Source organism: Parus major, chromosome 2 (genome assembly GCF_001522545.3).
Source record: "Parus major isolate Abel chromosome 2, Parus_major1.1, whole genome shotgun sequence".
NCBI classification, from domain to species: Eukaryota; Metazoa; Chordata; class Aves; order Passeriformes; family Paridae; genus Parus; species Parus major.
This window is the reverse complement of record NC_031769.1, coordinates 57,196,927-57,218,951: the sequence shown is the minus strand read 5'-3', so window position 1 is coordinate 57,218,951 and position 22,025 is coordinate 57,196,927. Positions and strand designations below refer to the sequence as shown.

Below are 22,025 nucleotides of genomic sequence, written 5' to 3'. Positions count from 1 at the left end.
GCTGTAGAGATACGGGTGACCATGGTCTTTGGGGTTAGAGGGTTCAGGGTCACCTTTTCACAGTCTGATATCCCAGATATTTCATGCCGTTTCAATGGTAAACTAAAGCCTTAAAGAGGAACCAGCAGTGCTGAAGTTAAGGAAAGGTTTGCCAGAAGGACATGCTAATGTGAAAGCAGCTTCTTGGTGCTATTTTAGTAGCTAACGCACAATTCCAGAGATAGCTGCAGCCCTCAGCTTAATTGGTGTGTGTTTGCTGGCAGAGGCAGATCTGTGCTGCAAGACACCAGGACCCTCAGTCAAAGCTGGGGCTCTGCATGGGCTGCAAAGGATTCAGCACGTTGGAAGGGATGAGGGGATGGGGCCCTTTGTGACAAGTAAATGTGTGTTTATATGTTTACTCTATTTGGGAGACTTAACAAAGTAAACAACATAGAAGCTGTCTCATGAAGCTGTCACGGTCAGCAAGCATTTTAAAGTTTCAGACTTCGAGTATGGCTGTGAAACTACCTGATGGCGTAATTAGAGTGAAAGAAGGCCTGAGAAAAAGAGAAATGAAAGGAAGGTTAAATATAACACACCCATTAAAAAAAAAAGCAAAAAAAAAAGCATAGATAAATTCTGGAAGAAGAGGGGAAAGGATGAGCGTGGGTGTGAGAGAGAGGAGTTTGTCTAAAAGTGAAATGGTACATATGAGTAGTAAGAGCCCAGGATTTGACTGCCATGGAAAAGTGTGTCTAAAGAACACCTCACTTTGCCCCAAAATAATTTAAGTGTAGAGAAAAATGAGAGGAGATGATGAAATGAGCATTGTGCTCCTTAAACTTATATAGATCCAAGGAGAGAGGGTAGAGGAGCCTTTCTGTCTGTATTGATCTGCAGTGAGATGCTGCATAGCCTGCAGGTGGAAAGGTTTGTTGGTCAGCTCCCCTAGGGCAGGGCCTTCAAATAACCCCATAGCTTATTTCTGTGTTCTATAAACAGATTTTCTAAGGGGCAAGGAAAAGGCTTCAGAGCTGCCACTGGGTGAAGGAAGCTCCCATAGGGAAACCAAAACCCCCTCAGAAATATGGTGAAAAGGAAGGGGGTGGGAAGCAGTCTTAGAATAAATATAGTCTCATCACCTGAACTTAGTGAGAAGTTTTCATATCAGTTTTAAGGCTTAGAGTGTAACAGGGAATTCAGTAAAAATGAGAAAAATACAAATTTATTATTGATTTTCCCCAGCTGTAACTACCCAGAAAAAATAGTGCTAGAAGGAGTAGAAGTGATCAGACCCTGAAAAGGCAGTTGAGGATTTGTAAAATCTCACTTTCAGAGATATAAACTGAAGAATAAAACAGGAAATCCCCTTAGTTTGCAACTTTTGAAAGATGGCATTCAAGTTACATTTAGGATGTGATCCAAGTGCCATGAAAATTTTTTCCATCAACTTTGATGTATGTTCTAAAACAGGATGTGTTAAATCAGGGAAAATACTAACAGACTCTCAAGTAAATTAACAGAAGATTCACAACAGATTATGAATCACTGTATTAAAGAATCAATTAGAGTCAGCTCTTTACATAAAGGCAAAGTAGTAGCAAAAGAAATTTTGAACTAGAAGAAATCAGAACATCTGCTGAAATTTCCAAAGCTATATTTAATATTATCTTAGGAAAAGCACCTGGACTGAATGGTGTCTCATCAAAAAATTTTAAGTGTTTCCAGACCAAAATCACTTGGCTACTTCTGAAAAAAAATAAAAAAAATAAAAAATCATCTGCTAAAGTAGAAGACAAAACTCCTCTGTAATCCCTCCCCTTCCACTGAATTTTGTCATGGGGAACATCACCATCTTAAACCACAGCACCTTCTGCTGCCATGAATTACTTTGCTGGAGCCAAGGCCTGCCCTTGCATAACAGTACCATTAGCTAACTGTAGGGTAGGCTTTATTATTATAAGGAATATTTTGGATTCAAGCACTCAGCACAGAGGAGTGTATGAAAAGTGAGCAGACTTTGATAGAGATGCCAGATTTCCTGCCAAGGAATCTACAAATGGATGGACCTTTTCTTTGGTTGTTAGATGAATATTCAGGAAAAAAAATCTGCTTTTGAAATTTGAGACAAATCTACTGTCATTTATTTTAGTGAGGAAGGGGGTAGATAAGATAGATAAGACAAGACTGTTTACATCTCATGGTGTGAGTTGTGACCCTAAAAAGTTTGGTCAGCCAGCCAGAGGTCAGCCAGATGTACACCTGATGTTTCAGGGCTATTGTTACAGTTTCTCTGACAATAAAATCTGGATTTCTGCAGCAACCAACACAGTTTCTCTGCTGTCAGTTAAGAGCCTGCTTCAGGGAGGAGCTGGCAGATGCTTGTGACGCCAGATGAGGCTGTAGCATGCTTTCTGTTGTGCATGATCCCCTGAGGGATGTGACCACCACCTCCCTGTGCCTATTTTTGGAAAAATAGCTGTGCTCAGAAAGTTGTCTGAAGACAGATTTACATTTCATATGAAAAACTTTCATTGGGGGGAAGCACCACTGAAGGGGGAAAGCCCCACATCTTGTGACACTAAAATGATTGTAAGAATTCTTTGCTGAGATGTGTAGGTGGGAATATTTCTCGTAATATGGGAAAGACGTCTAGATTTTACATTGCTGCTGCAAAATGAAAATCTTATGAATGGGAGAACCTACCTTTGCATATTTTTGATAGAGGCAACTGGAGTTAAGTCAGCATAGATCCATCTAATTGTAGTGCAGCTGCACTGATTTCTACCTGTTCAGACCCAAAGCAGTTTTATTTAAGAATGAATGTATTAGCTGCAGGGACAATTCTTCTACCTACATTTTTACTTGAGATTACCTTGCTTTTAAGTACTACCAGACATTCCTGTGTATCTTTTTCTTCTGCTTTTCCTTTGCAAACTTTTCTTTCTGTTATGTATCTGTCTCACATGCCAATGGAAATCAGGAAAGGAAATCAATTTGTATGAATGGACTTAATAAACTTCATGATTTACCAGTAATGAAATCCGGGCTCGCAGAATGAGAAATAATAGGACTTTTCCAAAATATCTTAATCCTTGGCTGTGATTAGTGGCATAAAATGAACCATTCTTTCCTACGTGTCTAAAGTCCAAGTTGTGCTCCATGTGATATTCTTTCCAGTCTCCTGTCAGTAAATAATTGCCATGCTGCTCTTTAGACTGTCTCCGACCTTCACTATGCTCGCTTTTCTTAACAAAAGTCAGGAATTGTTGCAGATTGAACTCCTGCTGTGATCTGATCTAGTCTAGTGTGAAAGGAAAGCTCGTTAATCCTACTCCCAAATTCCTTACCCAGTTTACTATAAATGTACTGCTCTATAAGCATATGTAATGCAGCACAGCCATAACAGTGCTTAAAACAGGATTAGGCAATGCCTCATATTTTCTAACTACTTCTACTTGTATAGGAATACAAATTCACTCTCTTTGTATTGTCAAGGGTGACTTATTAAAAAAAAAGAAAAAAAACAAAAAAGAAAGGCTTAGCTAGTTTCAGTTTTACGATTTTTTTGCCAGAATATTATCTAGTCTGTCTAAACTTGGCCAGTTTGTTTAATTACCTGAATATGAACCAAATATGGTTCATATATTAAAGAGTCTCTCTTGAAGATGGGAAGAACCAAGTACCTTAACATGATCTTGTTTCAGCAGCTAAAAATTGGCAGCTATGCTGTGTACTCAAGTGAAGCAAAGATTTTTAGTTCTAGGGAATTGGTTTAAAATCTAGAAAAGAAAAACTACATTCTGCTACTAAAACCCTGTGCATGGTTTTCCACTATTCCCTGGGAAGTGGGTAGGGCTCTAGGATCACACTGTACCCACATGCATATGCACTAAAACCAGCACACTGAAGTAAATACAGAAATGTGCTTGTTCTGTTTGAGTGGTGGAAATCAGAAGTCTGCCGACCTCTGGGAAATCTTGTGTGCTTCAAAATTCAGGCAAAATAATGGAACTCATCCTCTTGCCTCTTTTGCATATCAGCATTAAAACATTTCAAATGATCTTTTGGCAATAATGAACAAAATAGACTGTTTACAGTACAGTGACTGGTATTTTTTCCTGCCAAGCCATCAGACCAGTACATTGCATATTTGTAGACTACCTTTCCAGATGTCTGTCTGTGCTTTATAAGAGCTTGATGCAAAGCTCATTGAAGCCAGTAAAAAGCCTTCAGTTGTCTCCTGTGCTCTTTGGATCAGGCTCCAATTCACAATCATGATAACCTTTATTTAATACTCTTTTAAAAAGTCCTGTGTTGAAAAGAAATAATTCATTGATTTGAGAGATTGAAAATCTCTAATATTGGGTGAAAGTTTCAGGACCCAAAACTTGCACAACAAGTTATAGCTCCCAGAATAACTGTAGAATTGCATTAATATGTTAGGGTAATGACACATACAATAACCTGAAATTCTACCTGTATTTCACTGATTGGCAGTGTTTCAAGCACGCTCACTTTGGTTGTTTGGATGTGCTGATATTTTAAGCAATGTTTGTGTTGGTTGCAAGGGATCTCAAGGAGATCTCAATGTATTCTTGCATGCTGAATAGTGCATAAGTATATTTTGAGTGTGCCCCTTTATGCCAGTAAGACAGAGACATTCTTCTCCTGCAGTTGTTCACATACAAATATATAAGGTCCCTTTGTGGGACCATTTTGGAAGTCTCTTTAGTGGCTGTACTCGTTCATGTGGTCTGTAACGAGACAATGACAACACTGCACCATGTGTTCTCCATGGAAAACAATGTAATTTCAACAATTTTCCATTTTCTGCGATGTTTTTCTCTAAAGAGGGGGCCTTCTGTTTGTGTACAAAGATTTCTGTTGCAGCTCTCCATAGATAGCCACACCACAGAGAAAGCATGAAAGCTTCTAGGGCAGGACATTCATCCTCACTTATCTGGCCCTCAGAGACATTAGCTAATCGAGGCATGATACTCCATACAATAGGACAAGTGCTGTAAAGCTACCTCTGTTATCCCAGAAAACATGGAGACTTATCATTCCCATGGCCATTTTACAGGATTTGTTTGCTTCTGACAACAACATCCACAGCCTATCAACTCCAACAATGACTCTGATGCTGGTTCTTTGTGTTATCGTCTCCCTAATAAGTCTTTTTTTTTTTCTTTTTCTTTTTTTTTCCTTTTTTTTTTTTTTCTTTTTTTTTGTTCCCACCCCATTTGTGAGAATTTCTCCCCTGGAGCTCTTCTCTATCAGGCCCCTGCAGCTGCTGTTATTTTAGATACGGCAGGAAGTAGGTATCGGAAAACAGCGAGAGCTCACAGCACTCAGAAAAATCTAGAAATTCCTCTGATTTACCCCAGGCTCTGGCTCCAATCAAAGCTGCTTGAAGAAAGAAAATGAAAAGCGAGGGCAGGGGAAGTTGGTGGAGGGAAAGACCCAAGCAAACAATTGTGTCTGGGCTGTGCGTCTGGGCATCACCTCCTTCAGGGTACCAAGGAGATGTTCTACAGGGCCATGTGGGATGAGGCTGGGAGCAGCATTTCATGGCAGAGCTGGGGCTGCCACCCTCTCCAACAGCCAAGAAAACTGCTTCTTGCCTCCCCAGAGACATGTGTTTCTCATCCCTTTTTCATGTTCTCCCCCTCACGTGTCTGGTGTGCACCTGAAGCAGATCAGCTTCCATGGCCATCCAGCAGCTCCTGTAAATGATTTTAGCAGCACTTACCAAGGGCTGCCAGCCAAAGACACTGGTGGAAAGTCACTGGAGCAGGAAACTTACATCACTGTTTCTATTATTATTATTATTATTATTATTATTATTATTATTATTATTATTACTCTCTATTAGCCCTATTATTTTTATTATAATTTTACAGCTCAAACATGATACGTCTTAATCTGCGTAGGAAAGACATTTTTAGACACTGTGAGTACCTTTTAAATCAGCTGACTTGGGAGATGACTTTTCCCAAGAAAAGAAAATAAAAAAGAAAACTATAAAGAAAAACACTTCCAATTCGTTCATTCAGCAAGCAGTTTAGAGAAGTAGACACCACCACCCCCATACACAAAGATGCATGCAGAAAAATTACTATCTTTAGGACTGGTTTTAATAAATAAATTGTCCCCTTTGACACAGCAGTTAAGGAGGAAGATGTCCACCCACAGACATCTCACACTATTAGCAATCTAGTTAACATCTGTAAATGTTTTAGGGAAAGAAATTGCACTTTGAGACATTTCTTTTTTAATTACAGGCTCCAGATGAGATTTGTTAGGGCAGGGAAATGTATCCCATAGCGACTGATGTCAATAGCAAGCAGTCCCTAAAGCCAGCCAGGATTGGGAAAGCCATGCTGTTTGCTGCTCTTGGCACTGCTCCCTGCTTTCACAATGTCAGAGTTAGAACCGCCTTTATATGCACTTTCCATTTTTTTTTCCACAGTAGCTGTTGCCAGCAAGCTGTAAACTACCGTATATCACTCAGATTTAAGAACCTAAACTTTAAAACAAATTAAACTCTTGTTGACATTGTAGTAAAAATCAGAATCGAACTGAACAGCTCAGTAAAACTGCACTTCAATTATTTTATGGATTTAAGATTGTTTTCTAGGATTCCCAGACTCCCAATACAGCAAAGTTATTTCCTCTTGGCAGATGTCTGGAAAAAAAAAAAATTCATTGAATGGATAAAATCATGTGGCAGACACCAGGTTGAAGCCTAAAGGGAGGAAATGGTGTCTCCCCAGCACCTGTAAATATTTGCTCTGTGTCTTGAGCAGGAGAGCCTTTCGTCCATGCTTTGTAAAAAAGTTTTCAAGGTTTTTATTTTGTTAGTTTTAAGGAAATAGAATTTTCATCTGTCAAAACCCAGTTTCTAGCTAGGTGTTTATGTGGGTTTGAATGAGAACAGCAAACACAGACCTGACCCACCCTTTAGAACCACATCCAGGAGCAGACAAACGCATGCAGCACACCAGTGCTCCCAGTCCCTGACCTCTGCTTATCTTTCATTCCTCTACCTAGCAGTTAATGTTGGGTATTCTTTTTATAATTCTCTCTTCTTTTTTTTTTTTCTTATTCTGTAAAATGGAAACAAAGGTTTCCATCTGATGAATTGCCAGGTTTCCATTCTTTTTAATGTTTCCTCCCAAAACAGTTCAGAATGAAAGTATTTCAGAAATGTGAGTAGACGGAAGCTACTGGAGATAATAATTTGTTTCATGGAACTATGTTTTACAAAAGGTGTGGTGCACCAGAAAGGCTGTTCTGTGGGGCAAACAACAATCAATTTGCATGGCCTTTCATCAAAACCTTTGTTGCATTTTTTTTCTTTTATCTCATCAGTGGAATGTCCTTGATGTCCCCAAAGCTCCAGACTGAAAAGCTTTTGGTTCACAGGACCTTCAGCAAGAGCTGACCCTTGTTGGATTGCTCTTCTTGCAAGGATGCTTCTGAAGGGAGAGCCAGATGTTGCACATCTGCATGCCCACAGCTAGATCCTGTGGTCTGCATGTCCTGGCTGAGCTTCCCAGGGAGAGGGGACCTGCCTGCCCCTTCAAGCAATGTGTAGTTGTGTGGATTTTCCAAAGCTGCTATGTTAGCCTCCATGCATTTACCTCCTGCTCTGAATTAGCTGATTTGACCTGGCTGAATCTCATGAGAGCAGCCAGTTTTCTTCATCGAAGCATTATTAAATTTTTAAAGCTTCTCTTGAATTACTGTTAAAGTTCCTCCACTCTTTTTTTTTTTTGCCTGGAGCACCTCTCAAAAGTGCAGGCCAACTCCTGCTGGAGTTTGGATGTGCTGTGAAATCACAGTGTGGGCCGTGGAAGCACCCTGTCATTTCTCAGCTGTTGAGAAGCAAGGGTTTTGAAGTCCAGGTACTCAAAAAGAGGCAAAAAAGAAGCGTGTTGCACATTACGAGTGGTTGTTTGGAAAGTGCAATGCAAACATATTTAATAAAATTTCAGGTCCTTAAGTGTGTTTGAGAGATGAGTGTTTTACACCTGCTCTCAAGTTCCTTTTCCCTAGTTTTCTAGTGCTGGCTGCAGATTTACAGTGCTTCATTCTTGGGGCAGAATACATTTCCTCTCTAGTGGGAGCCCTGAGCATCAGCAGGGTTCTTGTGTCAGTCACTGAGCTGCAAGAGGGGAAGGTTTTGTCTTCCCGGGGAGCCCAGCTGTGATTCTTACTGAATTCTTGCAATTGCATGTGGTGATTTTACTGTTGACATTACTCTGTCAGTCCAGCCAGAGCTTGAGCCATTCTGCAGCTAGGCACAGCATGTGGGAGAGGAGAAAAGAGGAAAAGACATTTTGTCATGTTTGCAGCTCTGTCACACTGGGACCACGTACAAATAAGAGTATTCTTCCAGCTGCTATAATCTGAGATGCTTGCTGTAGGTGGTTTTAGCATCCAAGGAGTACTAGAATCCAGGCACAGTCTGGGTGCAGTGGTTTTCACAGCCACATCTCCAACTGGGGACAGTGTCCACTAACATCCTGGGGGTTTCTCCATCATGGCCCAAGCTGCCACTGATATGTCTCCAGTGTGAGTCCACTTAAATCAGCCTTTGGATCAGAGCTTCCCAGCCAAGCTGGATGGGGGTTTCATTATGAAAAGCTTTGTCCCTAGTTAAGGTGGTACAAAGCCACTGCAAGAGTGTCATTAAGCATTGCCAAGTGCTCTTGTCCAAGGAGCCATGATGAGGAGGACGTGCACTCCTCTCTGAACTGTAGTGTTCTCCAGCAACAGATGCTGCCATGGTTGAAATGAAATTCTGTGACATTACTTACAGCTCACATTATGGTGGTGACCAGGTCATCATGCCAAAAGCAAATTTATTGCATGACAGTTTTTTATTGCATCCATTTTTTTTTGCCAGCTGTTTGCAGCCACCAGTCCAGATTCCCAGAGCCAGCCCAGGTTCTTGCCCTCTGCTGAAGATTAGCAGCTGTGTTCCATCACCTAAGGATTTCCCCCAGTTTGTGTGACCTTTCCCAGCCTAGTCCCCAGCAGGCACATAGGTGGATTTCTTTTCCCTTATCAAACACATAAAAATTTTATTAGCCCCACCCAGCCTTTCTCTTCCATTCAGCAGCATGTGGCCACTCACTGAGTCACTTCATGGTTATCATTTCATCTGACTGAGCAAAACCCCTGTGAACCAGAGGTTACCTAACAAGGCTCAGCCTTCACACAGGCAAGGCACAGCTGTGTCCCAGCAGTGGCCACCCATTGTGCCATAGGCACTTTGTGTATAGTCTACACAGTGGCATCTTCTTGTTGTCCCTGCCAAGGTGCCCTCTTTCCTGGGAGATGTGAATGATGACACTGATCTTTTCTGTTTGGCATGCACTTCACTGATGAAAAGAGCTATGAGGGAAAGAGGAATTGATATGGTGATGATCATAGGGCAAGTTGGGTCTATTAAAGAAAAAAAAAAAAAAAGAAGAAAAAGACAAGCAAACACTTCTTGCTCAGAAACAGATCATATAGACCCTGTTTCAACCTGTCTCCAGGACACTCTCATTCTTGAGACCATGTTACGCCTGCTCAAGTTCATCAGACTTTGAGGCTGGTTGAGTAGAAGAAGAGTAAAGTCTCTTGGCCATTTACCCATGGAAAGAAAAGGGCACTCAGCAGATACTACTGTGTGACCTAAGGTGCTTCTTTCTTTCCTCCATTTATTGTTTCTTTGCTTTACTTGATATGCCCAGCTGCACACGAGCTGGTTTTTTGTGAACAGCAGTGCAAAGTGGCTCATTTTGGAGGATTCCAGAGGATCACTAGGGGCCACACTATTATTACATAAAGTCAATTAAAGAGCATACATGCACATCCCATTGATTTGATTTAGAACTAACGAAAGCTTCAGTAATGTGCAATTACAAGAAACTTAATGACCCCTTTATATTGAATGCAACTTCTGTGGCACCTAATATGCTTTGATGAATTGCTCATTACGTGCAATGTTGGAAAAGCTTCTAAAAAGATTAATAATTGTATAATCAATAGAGAAATTCAGTTTTATTTGGCTTTTTTTAAACTCTGAAATCAGTAAGCCATAGAGATTATGGACCTTCTCTTGCTCCCTTTTTTTCCCTCCTGTACCTCCAGAATTATTTATTTTCTAAAGCTAATCTGTCACTTTTCCAGCATGTGGAGAAAAGCCCTTTCTTGTGTTATGTAGAAAGGTCTGACCTGATAAAGATGGCCATGTGTGGTCTTAAAGGGTGGTGTCAACTGCCCACAGAAATCAGCAGTGTTCAGCTAGATGCCTGCACATGGGATGCTCCTTTGGCAGGGCATGAAGTCTCCAAGTAGCAGCCTTCAGCATCAGGCTCAGAGCTTTGTGACATGGTCCAGTCCCACTTCCCCTCTCCCATTCACTGCTGGTGAACCTTGGAAGCTGTGATGGCCCTTGGGGCCATCAGATGGGCTTTAACCTTGCTTCTCTAACCACAGAATACTTTGAGAGCCTCAAGTTCTATCCATGCTTTAGTTGACAGCCAGTTCTGAGGTACAGCAAACCTTGGGAGATGGGATCGGGAAAATGAGAGTAAAAAGACAAAAAAAGGAAGTTTCATTTTGGTGGCATTCAGGATTTAACACTGCCAGAGACGTCTGGAGGCTAGAAGAATATGCAAATGCAGAATTGCTTAAAATTTGTTTCGATTTTGAATGTAGTCTTGTCATGCTTCAGGGCACGAATCATGAGTTCTGAATGCCAGCACTGAGTTCTGACAGCACTGTTTCACTGCTGGGGACTAGATTGAAATGGAGAACTCTTCACCAGGATCAATTTGCATTACTATATTGGTCATGACAGGGCAAAATTCCTGTTGTCTATGGCAAAGGAGTGCATGGTCTTCCTTACTCCTTCTGGACTGGTACCTGCAAAGCTTCCAGCAGCGCTGAGCTCAGGTTTTGGCTGCCTTAGGTAACATTTGTGTAGTTTTTCTGTTGTGTGGAAATTTTGTGTAAAACGTAAAATATGTCTGTTTTGTTTCCCTTACAGATGCTCTTAGGAACGTAAACACATCGTTTTGGTTAAAATGTGGTTTATTTGTTCATTGCCCAGCCTTACCCTCACACATGTGTGTATGTGTGTGTAAGATGAGCATTGCATCATACTGGGGCAGATCCTGCAGCCTCTGCACAGCCCAAACCCCTGTCTCCCCAGGCAAGGTTGGCCTCAGTGAGGGCTACCTGAAATTCCTCTTGGGTCTCTGATTCTTTGGTAAAAAGGTCAAATCAGATTGAGTGCAGCCATCCTCAGACTAAGAGTAAAAACAAGCTGAAGTTTAGACTCCAGTGTGTTGGAAATCACTGCAGCTCTGCTGATTCCTGCGCTAATTTCCAGCAGCTGGGGAATTCATCCCTAAGTGTCTGCAGAGCAAGAGACGCAGGGCGTTTCCAGGCCTGCATATGGGAGGGATGAAAAAAACCAAAACCCAGAAATTTTGGTGCGATAGGATGGGACTCATTTAGTCTGGGCACCTATTCAAGAGCCCCAGTTAAACTGCTGCTGCACAGTGCTGTCATCACACTACGAGGAACCTTTCCCATTAGCCCTCCGCAGCGCAGCCACCCTGGGAGACTTGGAGTTGTTAAACTAAATAAGGCAGAGGGTAGAGCAGGTAGGAAAATGACTCCGTGGTGATGGCTGTCATGCACAACAATGCCTTCCCATTGTGCCAAGCTGACGTTCCTATGGGAGGATCATGTTTTATTAAAACCTGCTACTTGTTGTCACTCACTTGCTCCACTGTCCTATTCGCTGTCTCCAAAAATAGCATGCCCTGTGGTAGTGGCTTATTATGATTAAACAGATAAAAATAAGCTTAAGGTTTAAACACATCCAGGACACCTGAGGTAAAACAAGATCTGACTTCTTTATGGAACGTGTGAAGTTATATTTTCCACTGCTTCACAAGACTTGTTTTGTTTGGTTTTTAATTCAGTAAGCTTTCATGTGATCTATAGTTTTGCATTGCAGTCTGGCACCTCAGGAATTTATATCACTGTTTTCTGATGTTTTGCCTCATCACTGGACAATACTTACTAGCTTTGAGAAAAGAGTTTCTGTAAGAAAAACCTATTTTTCTCTGTGATTTGAGTAACAGTTCTGTGTTGTTTGTTGCAGCTTTCATAGGTCAAAAAGTATTAATAGTGAGGAAGTAGGTACCCTGATAAAAACTGTAGAATTTCAGTCATGGGATGGTTTATACTAGAGGCTTAATTTTTTTAGTCACTGTATATGCATCTATATTTAGCCATTTTTCTCTTAAAATAAAATCTCTACATGGAGATATGAAAAAAACAAAAAACTTTCCTCCTGTATTTCGGCTTCCTCTGCATTCATTTGCAACTTTGAATTCCTCTTCAGTGATTCTAATATGGCATTTCATCTAAAAGAAGGGCGTACGAGAGCACCAAAGCCTGATGGAGCAAGATATGGCATCACTGCTGGTGGAAAAAATCCGAGGGCAATAATTATAGGCAGCAAAGTCAACGTCATACTACAAAGCATTACTACAGGTAGCGTGGTGTCAGCGTCAAACTCACGTAGTCACTCTGGAGCTATGTGTCCCTGGCTGTCTTCTTGTGCTGAAGAGTGACAGCAGAAATTCAGAGCACTTGTGGGTACATCCACGCTGTGTAATGAGCTGTGTGGAGAGATCCCTGACCTGGGTGTCGCCGTAATTGTACCCATGTAAAGCTTGATCTGAGCTAGTGAGTTCTGCCAAAAACAATGAGCCAAAACCAAGGCAGTTTTGCTTTCAGGACAGCTACTTGTTTCTGGAAGTTGCTCAGACCTTCTGGAGGCTGCGACACAGAGGCTGTGCAGTCTGACCAGTATCAAACACTGTCCAAATGAGGTCTCCAGTCATGCCATCGTACTCCTTGAGCAGCTACACCCATCTGAAAGATGAAGCGCTGTTGTCCGGACATGGCAGAATCAGAGTTTGATTTACAGCAGGTGTTCCACACACGTAGCTTGAAAGGTGCAGCTGGTATTACTTGTATTTTCCACACCATGTGAACGAGCCAGAGCAGGCTGCTTTTGTGTCATTTTCATCAAGAGGGCATTCCGGCATCTCAGTCTCTTCAGTTCTGCTCCATGTTAGAGGCAGTGGTCCCCAGCAGACACAGGTGGACATGAAGTAACGAGCAGAGGTTGGTTAGTCAGCTCTGGATAGAAACTTCATATGACCCTGCATGTCTGGATGTCTTGGGACATGCCATGTGGCACTTTATATTGATAAGAAAACCAAAAACTGCTGAAGGAGCTGAGTTGATGCCATTGCTATTTCCAGGGCAACAGGGGCATGTGAATCACAAAGCTCAGTGCAAAACCTCTGAATGTCCTTTTGGCTAAACTCTTATCACACCTTTCTGTCTATTAAAAAGGAGTGAAGAGCCACAAAGCTCACCTGTGGAAGAGAAGAGTAAAGGGGCATAAAGGGGCACAATAGTAAATACAACCTAGAGTTCCGCTACTCAAACTCCTTGTGCAAGCCTTTCTGGGCTCCTGCTGACGTGGATTGAAGTTATGGGAACAATGAACTTTGACCTCCACATGTGTGACAAGACAGCAAGACAGCCAGAAACTGGACACTTAATGTTACTGCTGGCAAAATGAAAAGGGAATGGGATATGTTTTCAAACTGATACCATTCACCCACAAAACTGTAGATTCAGCTCTTCATAATTGTGGGTTTGACCATGGCTCTCAACCCACTTCCCATTTTTTCAGACTCTTTGGGGACATTTACCTTTAGGAGTATGAAGTCTTCCAAACTCTCTTATTTGTATCCCCAAAAAGCTCCCCAGTTGGGGAAACCCTGTGCATATGCCCTTTCCCAACTCCCTGCACTACTGACCTTGTAACTTCTTTGCTCTGAGCAGAATCAGTGTCTGAGCTGGAAGGCAGAACTTTGTCTCAGAGGAACAGGTATTTTATTAAAACAGAAGGCCACATTGTTATCCATATTAGTAGTTGGATGCAAGGAAAGCAGAAATCTGCAGAAATTTAAAGTCTTGCCAGTTGATGGAATCCATGTACAGCCACCAAATGTTAAAAATATTACGTTTCCTATGAAGTTCACATCTATATATGGAACCCACATTTGAGAGATATATCTGGTTGTCCTGTTCCGTGCAGGAACCCAAACTGGTTCATCGGTAAGACACTGATTTTGCTAATTAGTAAAGCAGAAATTTCCATTGCAAGGGCATTTCAAAGCAAAATTAAATACAAGAGGAAAAAAACTCCTTATTAAACTAAAATGTGGGGTAACAGCTCACCACATCCTGCTACTGTGGCATCTGCTGTTTAGCAAAGGAAAGGTTCCTCTTTCAAAAGCCTTGACAGGTAGAGAGGTCACGTGTTAACTGCATTTCTCAGCATTCTTATTTTTTGACTTTTCTGACAGTGGAAAAGCTGAACATGACAATGGAAAATACCAGTCGAGAGAAGGCATTGTGGGGAACCGTAGGTGTTAGCGATGAAAGTGACAGTGGCCTACCCCCCGCCCCCCAAAGCCAGCAGAAAAACAGTGAAAAAAGAAATCTGATGACAAAGGCACTGTAAATCATAGTACTCAGCTGTTTGGTCTGATAGGGATCAACCTGGTGCTTTAAGGGAAGTGTTGTGCTACGCTAGGCATTGAAGATTAAACTCCTTGCATGCTATCCCAGATCTGCTGCTAGAGCTGTATGTAGGGTCTGCAACAAGCTGGGTAATCATTTGGATCTCATCTGTCCTGGTTATAAAACGGGTCTTCGTTAGTACTCAGGTTATGTTGTTTTAAAAATGAGTGTAAAGCCTTGTAATGAGTATAAATTGCAACCTTCCTTTGAAGAATGTTGTGCTTATTCAAAACCCAGCTACTCCTGGAATGGTACTGCAGACACGAATGGTTGTGTATCCAAGCAGCTGGGGAATCAAAGACCAGCATTTGCTTTAGGAATGAAGCTCAAACCTGGGCCAAAATACTGCTTGCACGGAATGCTGCTGTTCTGTGGACCACGCACAGTCCTCTTGTAGTAGTAGCAGGTTTAGAAGTCAAAACTTGAGCATTCAAGACTGCAACCAGCTGATTCTCTTTAACTAAATAAAAGATACTTTACAAATTACAAATGTTACAAATGTGGGAGCCAAGAGAAAAATGCCAATTACTTTATCTGCAGGATCAGATCATTCCTTCTAGGAAGTTCTGCAGTGATCCTACAGGACCAGGTGGAGCTCTGAGGATACCAAAGGGATAGATGGCGAAGGAGATGGTGAACAGGGAACAGTCAGCTCATTTACTTGAAACATGAGTTAAATTTACAAGAAACAAATTTAAAAAGAAAAAAAAAGTACTTTTTCCACCCTCACATCCCTACACTGCAGAACCCATCATTACAGAAAACTGAAGGCCAAAACTGGTTCAGAAGGTTATTAGAAAACTTAACAGAAGAAATTTCATCAAAGTTCATTAGTAGCAAGGATGCAGCCCTCTGGCTCACAAAGTCTTCCAGCAGAGCAATGGTGTACTAGGGGAAGCACCACTGGAGGTGTGCTCTTTTCCAAGGAGCTGACAGTAGTGGTAGTTATAACACTGGTGTGGATGGGCACACAAGGATGGCTCCAGCAGAACCATACTTCAGTAACAGAGGTTTGATTTGCTCTTGGGAAGGTTAGTCTTGGGTTAGCCTACAACAAGAATATTGATGTTTTCTTGGCAAACAAAACATTCCAAGACATTCCCATTTGATGCAAAATATAACATTTCCTAGCATGCAACAAAAATGTTAACATGTTTTGGAATATTAAAAGGAAGCAAATTTTCCAGAAATCAGAAATAAAAAATGTGGAAAGTTCTCATGGGAGTGCTGGACCATGCAGTTGAGGGTGGTGGGCAGCATCCTTCTAGCCAAACCCAGCAAGCATCACCCAGCACACCTCAAATGCGCTTGCCTCCTGGTTTTCCCCCATTCCCACCCCCCAGAGGGTTTTCCTTGCAGCCTCAGGTGTCACAGTGGGCAGTGAGGGAAAGCCCGCTCAGATCACACTTCCCCTTTCATCTCTGCTAGCGGTCTGCTGCTGCAAGATCAGCTGTGCTGCCACGTATTCCCCCACATGGGACTTCTGCATGCACCCTTGTCCTTCTCTGCAGGTTTTTCCCACTGCATTATTGGGAATATTTCGAATTTTTGACACTGCACTGGGTAAAAGGGAAATGGCAAGTGAAACAGTGAAATAAAGAGAGCTGTGTCTGAGGCACGCTGTCCACAGACCACTGTGGAGGAGAGAGATGTTGAGAGTCCTCTTGGTGGTTTTGGCCCTGTTTGATTGTGACGTCTGGTGGCAATGGATGCGCTTATGTTGGGGTCAGCTGTCTCCCAAGTCCATGGGGACACTGTCTAGTGACTGTTGTTGAATAGCTGCCAGACGCTGCTGCATGAGGACACCAGGCTTACTCATCAAGGTAGCAGAAGTCCACCTCTCTTAAGAAAGTATTATAAAATAAATACAAGCAATGAACTGCTGTGAGTCAATAACAAAATATGAGTGATTTCAGCTGGGGGCAAATGGATTTGGCTGCTAAGAGATGGAGAGAGCGTGACTCAAGGAGCACCGTGGTCTTATGGCTTGAGCCAAGGCAGATGGGCTCCCATCTGAAAGGAAAAGTCGTGTCATATCTGGAGTAAGACGTGTCCTACAGCCCTCAAGTGACAGAGGATCAGCTGAGAGTACCTGGAGTGACTGGAAGGGGCAGCCTCTTGAGTGCCTAAGCTGGTTTTGGAGATGGACCTTCGGATCAAGTTGCTTCCAAAATACCTTTGCTACATGCTTTAATAGGGGAAAGCATGAGCTGGCAGGCTGAGGCTGTCATTTTTGAAAGTTTTAGTGAAAGAGTCAAGCAAGAGTAACTCAGCAAGTGCTACAGCATTAGTCAGAGATTTGAGATGTCTTGGTGCTAATCCTGATGGGGAGGCCCTTCACATTTCCACCTCCCTGTCCCCATGAAATACCAGTGATGTTTATGTTCACATTTTACAGAAGCACTGTGAAGATGCATTGTTTAATGTTTCTAAGCACAACGTAACTGTACCAAGAGTGAGGATAGCCCTGACTGGTGTCTTAATTTTATTTGATTTAACAGAAACTTTGAGGGAAAGTTAGCAAGACTATGATGCTGCCTGGCTGGTAGGAGGATTCGTTTTCATTGTCACATAAAACACAAAGGTATTGCTGTGTAGTTTTGCTGCAGACCCAAGAGTGCCTTGACAAGTTTATCACGGAAGCGGTCTTTACAAAAGAATCATGGCAGAATCATTCCACAGAAGAATGCTGTTCTCATTCGAGGCAGAGGCTCAGTCCCTAAGGCTCTCTGGAGTCTGGCCACATGTAAATGGGGAGGCACTTCTGGCTGGGTTTGGATGCGTGCAAAACAATCTTTGCCTCAGTGCAGGGCTTGCCGCTTCAATTTGTTTTTGCTGTTTGGTAATATTAAAGATGAGCTCCACGGCACTCTCAAGAGGAAGAACTGCTTTGTCTTTTCACAGCTCATTTCCATACTTCTTAGCTTGCTGCTGTAAACAGATAGTTACAAATGCAACTGACATTTCCTCTCTGAAATATGGTGTGTGTATCCATTGGTAGAATTGGTTTTGGTGGCCAGGACCTGTGACACAAATCCTGACTGATTCATGTGCTGCAATTAGTAAGTGGGCAATAGGTCTGCAGGAAAAAAATACAAGCCATAAAAGCCAACACCAAACGTACCCAACTAATTGCTTCAGGAAGCTGGTTTTACACAGGCTTGGTCTTTTCCAGTAAACACATGAAGTTATCTGGATTACTGTGAAGACCAGCCCACAAGGAAAGGAAAATGCAGGCTTTTCCGTGGTGCTTCCATGACGTGGGCACGTGTTTCCCAGTCCTGGCAATGTTAGAGAAACTCAGAAGCAGTGATAGTCCTGTTGATGGCATTTTGTCTATCTCCGTGTAAATCAGGTGGTGGCAGTTGCTGTAGGGAGGTGGAGTGGAAATAAAAGGGATGTTGTGTAGTCCACTGTCGATGACCTTTGCCAGGTTCAGTCATTTCCTGTCCATCTGCCAAAAATCACATGGACATAATTGGAGTGTGGGAAACTGCATTGCTTGATGATCTTCAGGGGAGGGGGAAAAGAAAGAAAGAAGACTCGTCAATAAAGAAAACAACACTTTATCAGGGGAGATGCAGTCTGACTGGCTGATGCTGAGATAGCAGACTTTTTTCATTCCCTCCTCTGACTCTTGCCAGGAGAGTTTTTTTAACTTGTTTGTCGCTCTCATCTGTTTGTGTGGATAGAAGTAAAGAGTGCATGTCCACATGTGTTGGTGACCACAATGGGAGGGCATATATTTAAACATGTTATCAACTCCAGGGAATGGGCAAGCATGCAGCAGTTTCCTCTCTTCTTTTATTTTTTTTTCCCCTAATATCAACCCACAGTGGAAAAAATCGGCATGTGAAGTTCTATTCTATCTAGGCATTGCAGCTGCACGTACCCAGGTTCAGTGATTGACTGGCAGCTTTCTGCCACCAGTACCTACCATGGCTAACATACTTTCCAAGCAGCTTTTTGTGGAAGGAGTAAATTATTCTAGGATCTCCTATGGTCCTCCTGGCTTTACATTTCTGAGGCAGTTCTAGAGCAAATAAAATGTTCTATCTGTAACCAATTTGAAATGTTTAAGTATGTTTGATGCAATCAAGGATCCAGGATGCTGCTGGTTTTGTGATGCCTGGTTTTACATGGTATTTAGCATGTTAATAACCTTGGTTAATCCTGCTGGTTTTGCACTGTGATCAGCCTGTACAAGCTGCCTGGTGATGTCACACTTACTGTTCAGAGCTGTACTGAAGCTGTCAAGGAAAGAGTGCAAGTTTGGGGGGGGTTGTGGACTGAGGACAACTGCCTGCAGCAGCGGGATGCTAATCGATTCCTTTTCTTGTCTTCTTTCTTTGCAGTAAATGAAATTATAAGGAATGACCTTTCCAGTACCAATGTCCACTCATAGCTTTCACTGTGGGCCTGGTATGAAATACACACTTTTGACTTGGCTGGCACGTCACCTCAAGTCGAGAGATGCCGAATGAACTGAAGACGTTGCCTGGTACCACTCTGATCTTTCACCTTAATGAATGTCAGGAACTGAAGATTTACCTCTTGCTTGCAAAGAAGTAGCTCCTCAACTTCAACTGATGAAACAGCTTTTTTTAAAGAAAATCATCTCAAAAGAGAGAAGAGGGAGTATGCTCCAAGACGGCGCATTTCATGGGACAAAACTAGGAAACTCAGCAAAATCTGAGCACTTCTTCCCGTTGCTGATCCTTTTTGGCATGGCACCGCTGGAATACAGCCCTGGAAGTGCCTTATTTTACCAGGTTATGGCATCAGGGCATTTTTAATAAGCTTTGAATTCGCTACCATTAAAAGTGTTGGTAGGTGCAGAAACTCTAGAGCTTGAATTCTGGAGAGTGATACTGGAAAAAAGCATAGGACTCTGCAGCAGAGTAGGGAGAGCAATCCCAACTCCAGTAAGACACGTTCATGAATTCCAGAATTTCCTCAGCTTTTCCTCTGCTGTAATGTACAGCCTATTGCCTTATTCTCAGTGCATTTCAAAAGCCTCCTGATTCGTCATCATCTCAGCTTTCTTTTTGCATATTGCCTTTATTACGTGCTAATGAATCATAGGATTGGTAGTAGTAGCATGGTAAGATTTTGATTTTGATCCGGCTTCTGTCATAGCACAAGTGAGTTGAATAGCACAAAAATAAAAAAGGTTGATGGACAAAAAATTGAAATCTATCTTTTACATGATAGATGAATGTGTATGCATGTACATACATACTAGTATATATGCATATATTTATATATGAAAAATAAAATAGATGATTGCCTAGGAAGGGCACTGAATTTAGCAATAATTTCAATTTCTGAGAATGCATTTCAAATCCACAGCAAATATTTCAGCTACTTCTTTTGAGGGTTTGTTGCACCTGAAGCAGGTATGCATTTTCTTTCCTCACGCAGTTAAGCAAGCACTTTAGATAGGCAAGAAGGATGCATACAAGATACATGTTATTTACCAAATGTCAGAATATGAGTTGTAGTAACTGTAAATACCATTATGGGAGAGTGTAAAATATTTGTTCAGTTATAATATTATTATTCCGCAGAAGCCTTATAACTCTCTGCTACGTGTATGGAAAAGGATGTTACCAAAAACCCACCTCGGTTTCACATGCGGCGCTGTATAGTGTGTTTTCAGATTAGCTAATGTTCCTGGAGCTACAGGTAGGCATGTAGTGTAGCCTTCAACATTGTATTTTTTACAATCAACTGCTTACTATATAACTAGCAACAACCTATTAATTCACATAACCAAAAGAAAAAAAAATAAATAAAAACAAAACTTAAATAAAATAGCATGACTAAATTAAAAATGTTTAACATTAATATTGTGCCTTAGGAATCTGTGCCCCCTCCTGGAAACACACCCGAACTACACCCCCGAGTTGGGGTGGCTCCTTAACCCCGATGCAATGAAGACTGAACAGGTTTCACAAAAAGGTGAAATCCAACTAAGTGTTTTAAAACATTCTTCTGTATAATTATGTCTTACTTTCTTTAGGAAAAAAAAAAAAAAAGATGAAAGCCATATTTGTCACATTTGCACATTACTGTGAAGACATGAGAATATAATATGGCTCTATGTATATAATATGCTGTTACTGGTCCTTATGATAGTCTGTTATTCCTCACCTGTTTAATCCCAATTATTTACCCTGTATTTAGCATTGTAGACGTTGCATGAAACGTTTCTTATAGACTGCCATATGAAAAGTTAAAAAGCTCGACAGATGTCAGCTTGACTTGTAGCTAGAAAATAGAACTAATAAAGCAAAATGTTTTGCTGGAAGCTAGTCTTAGAGTGGTTCATTTTATGTTATCTTGAAAAATCTTCTTTTCTCATATAAAATACCATTTTTACATTATATACATATATCTCTCCATCTCTTCTATATGAAGCTTCTTGCATCCTGCTAATATAATCATCTTAGTATGGAAGCAAAGTCTCTTGTCAACAGAACTCCTCTTCATTTCCCCACTGCATTTAAAGACATTGCTCCCAAGAAGAGGAAATTATATATGATATAATACTCAGATTTTATTCTCTCATTATTTCAGAAATGTCAATAAACTGTGCATGGAGGAATCTCTGATTATGCCAAAGCATTTTTTTATTCATGTATTAAATGTCTTGGGGAGGCTTTAACCGTGTGGGACGATGCACACACACACACACACACACACACACAAAGGCACATTTCAGCAGTAATTTTAGCAAAGTTTTCAAATGTATGGTTTGGCTATGTTGCATCTCCTTCATTCTGGTTTTTATTTTCCTCTTTAAGCTATTTTGGGAAAAAAAAAGAAAAAAAAAGACCCCAACCTGTTACTTTTAAGCCTGGATAATGGAAGATTATGCATCTGTTATATATGTATTCATAAAATAAAAACGAAAGCAGAAATACTTCCTGTATGAGACTGCTATCTTGTTTCTGTACATGTGTTATGGTTGTTGCTGTCAGTTTAGGAAAATGGTTTTCATCAACCTTTTTGAAAACAAAGCAAAACCAAAAAAGCCACAACACTGAACTTGGAGTGTAGGTATGTTCAAAAATAGGAACGTTCAAAAATACCTTTGCCAAGGAGGATTCTGACTGAGCCCTCTGGATGAATTTTAAGTGGTGAAACAAGCTACCTTATTAATCGTCCAACAAAGTACTTGGCATCTGTGTGCATTGCTTGGACAACAGCTTCTTTTGCCCTCCCTGGAACTATTTCTGAAACACGTGGGTTGCTAAGGGTAGGCTTGGGATCTGTGGCCTTCAGTGCAGAAGACAGAGGAGATATTTTTGTTGGGCTGGAGGCTTTGGTAACCCTGAGAGAGAAAG

General features: G+C 41.5%; 1 protein-coding gene across 3 annotated transcripts in view; it reads left to right on the top strand.

Moving 5' to 3' along the window:
* The window catches only part of NFATC1 (nuclear factor of activated T cells 1), a 106,565-nt gene extending 84,964 nt beyond the window's left edge, over window positions 1-21,601 (top strand). For all 3 annotated transcript variants that reach the window (XM_015619606.2, XM_015619605.2, XM_015619607.3), the window contains one exon: window positions 19,029-21,601. In XM_015619606.2, coding sequence (XP_015475092.1) covers window positions 19,029-19,078 — 50 coding nt within the window. In that variant the 3' untranslated portion in view covers window positions 19,079-21,601. The remainder of the gene's footprint in view (window positions 1-19,028) is intronic.
* The last annotated feature ends 424 nt before the right edge of the window (window positions 21,602-22,025 follow it).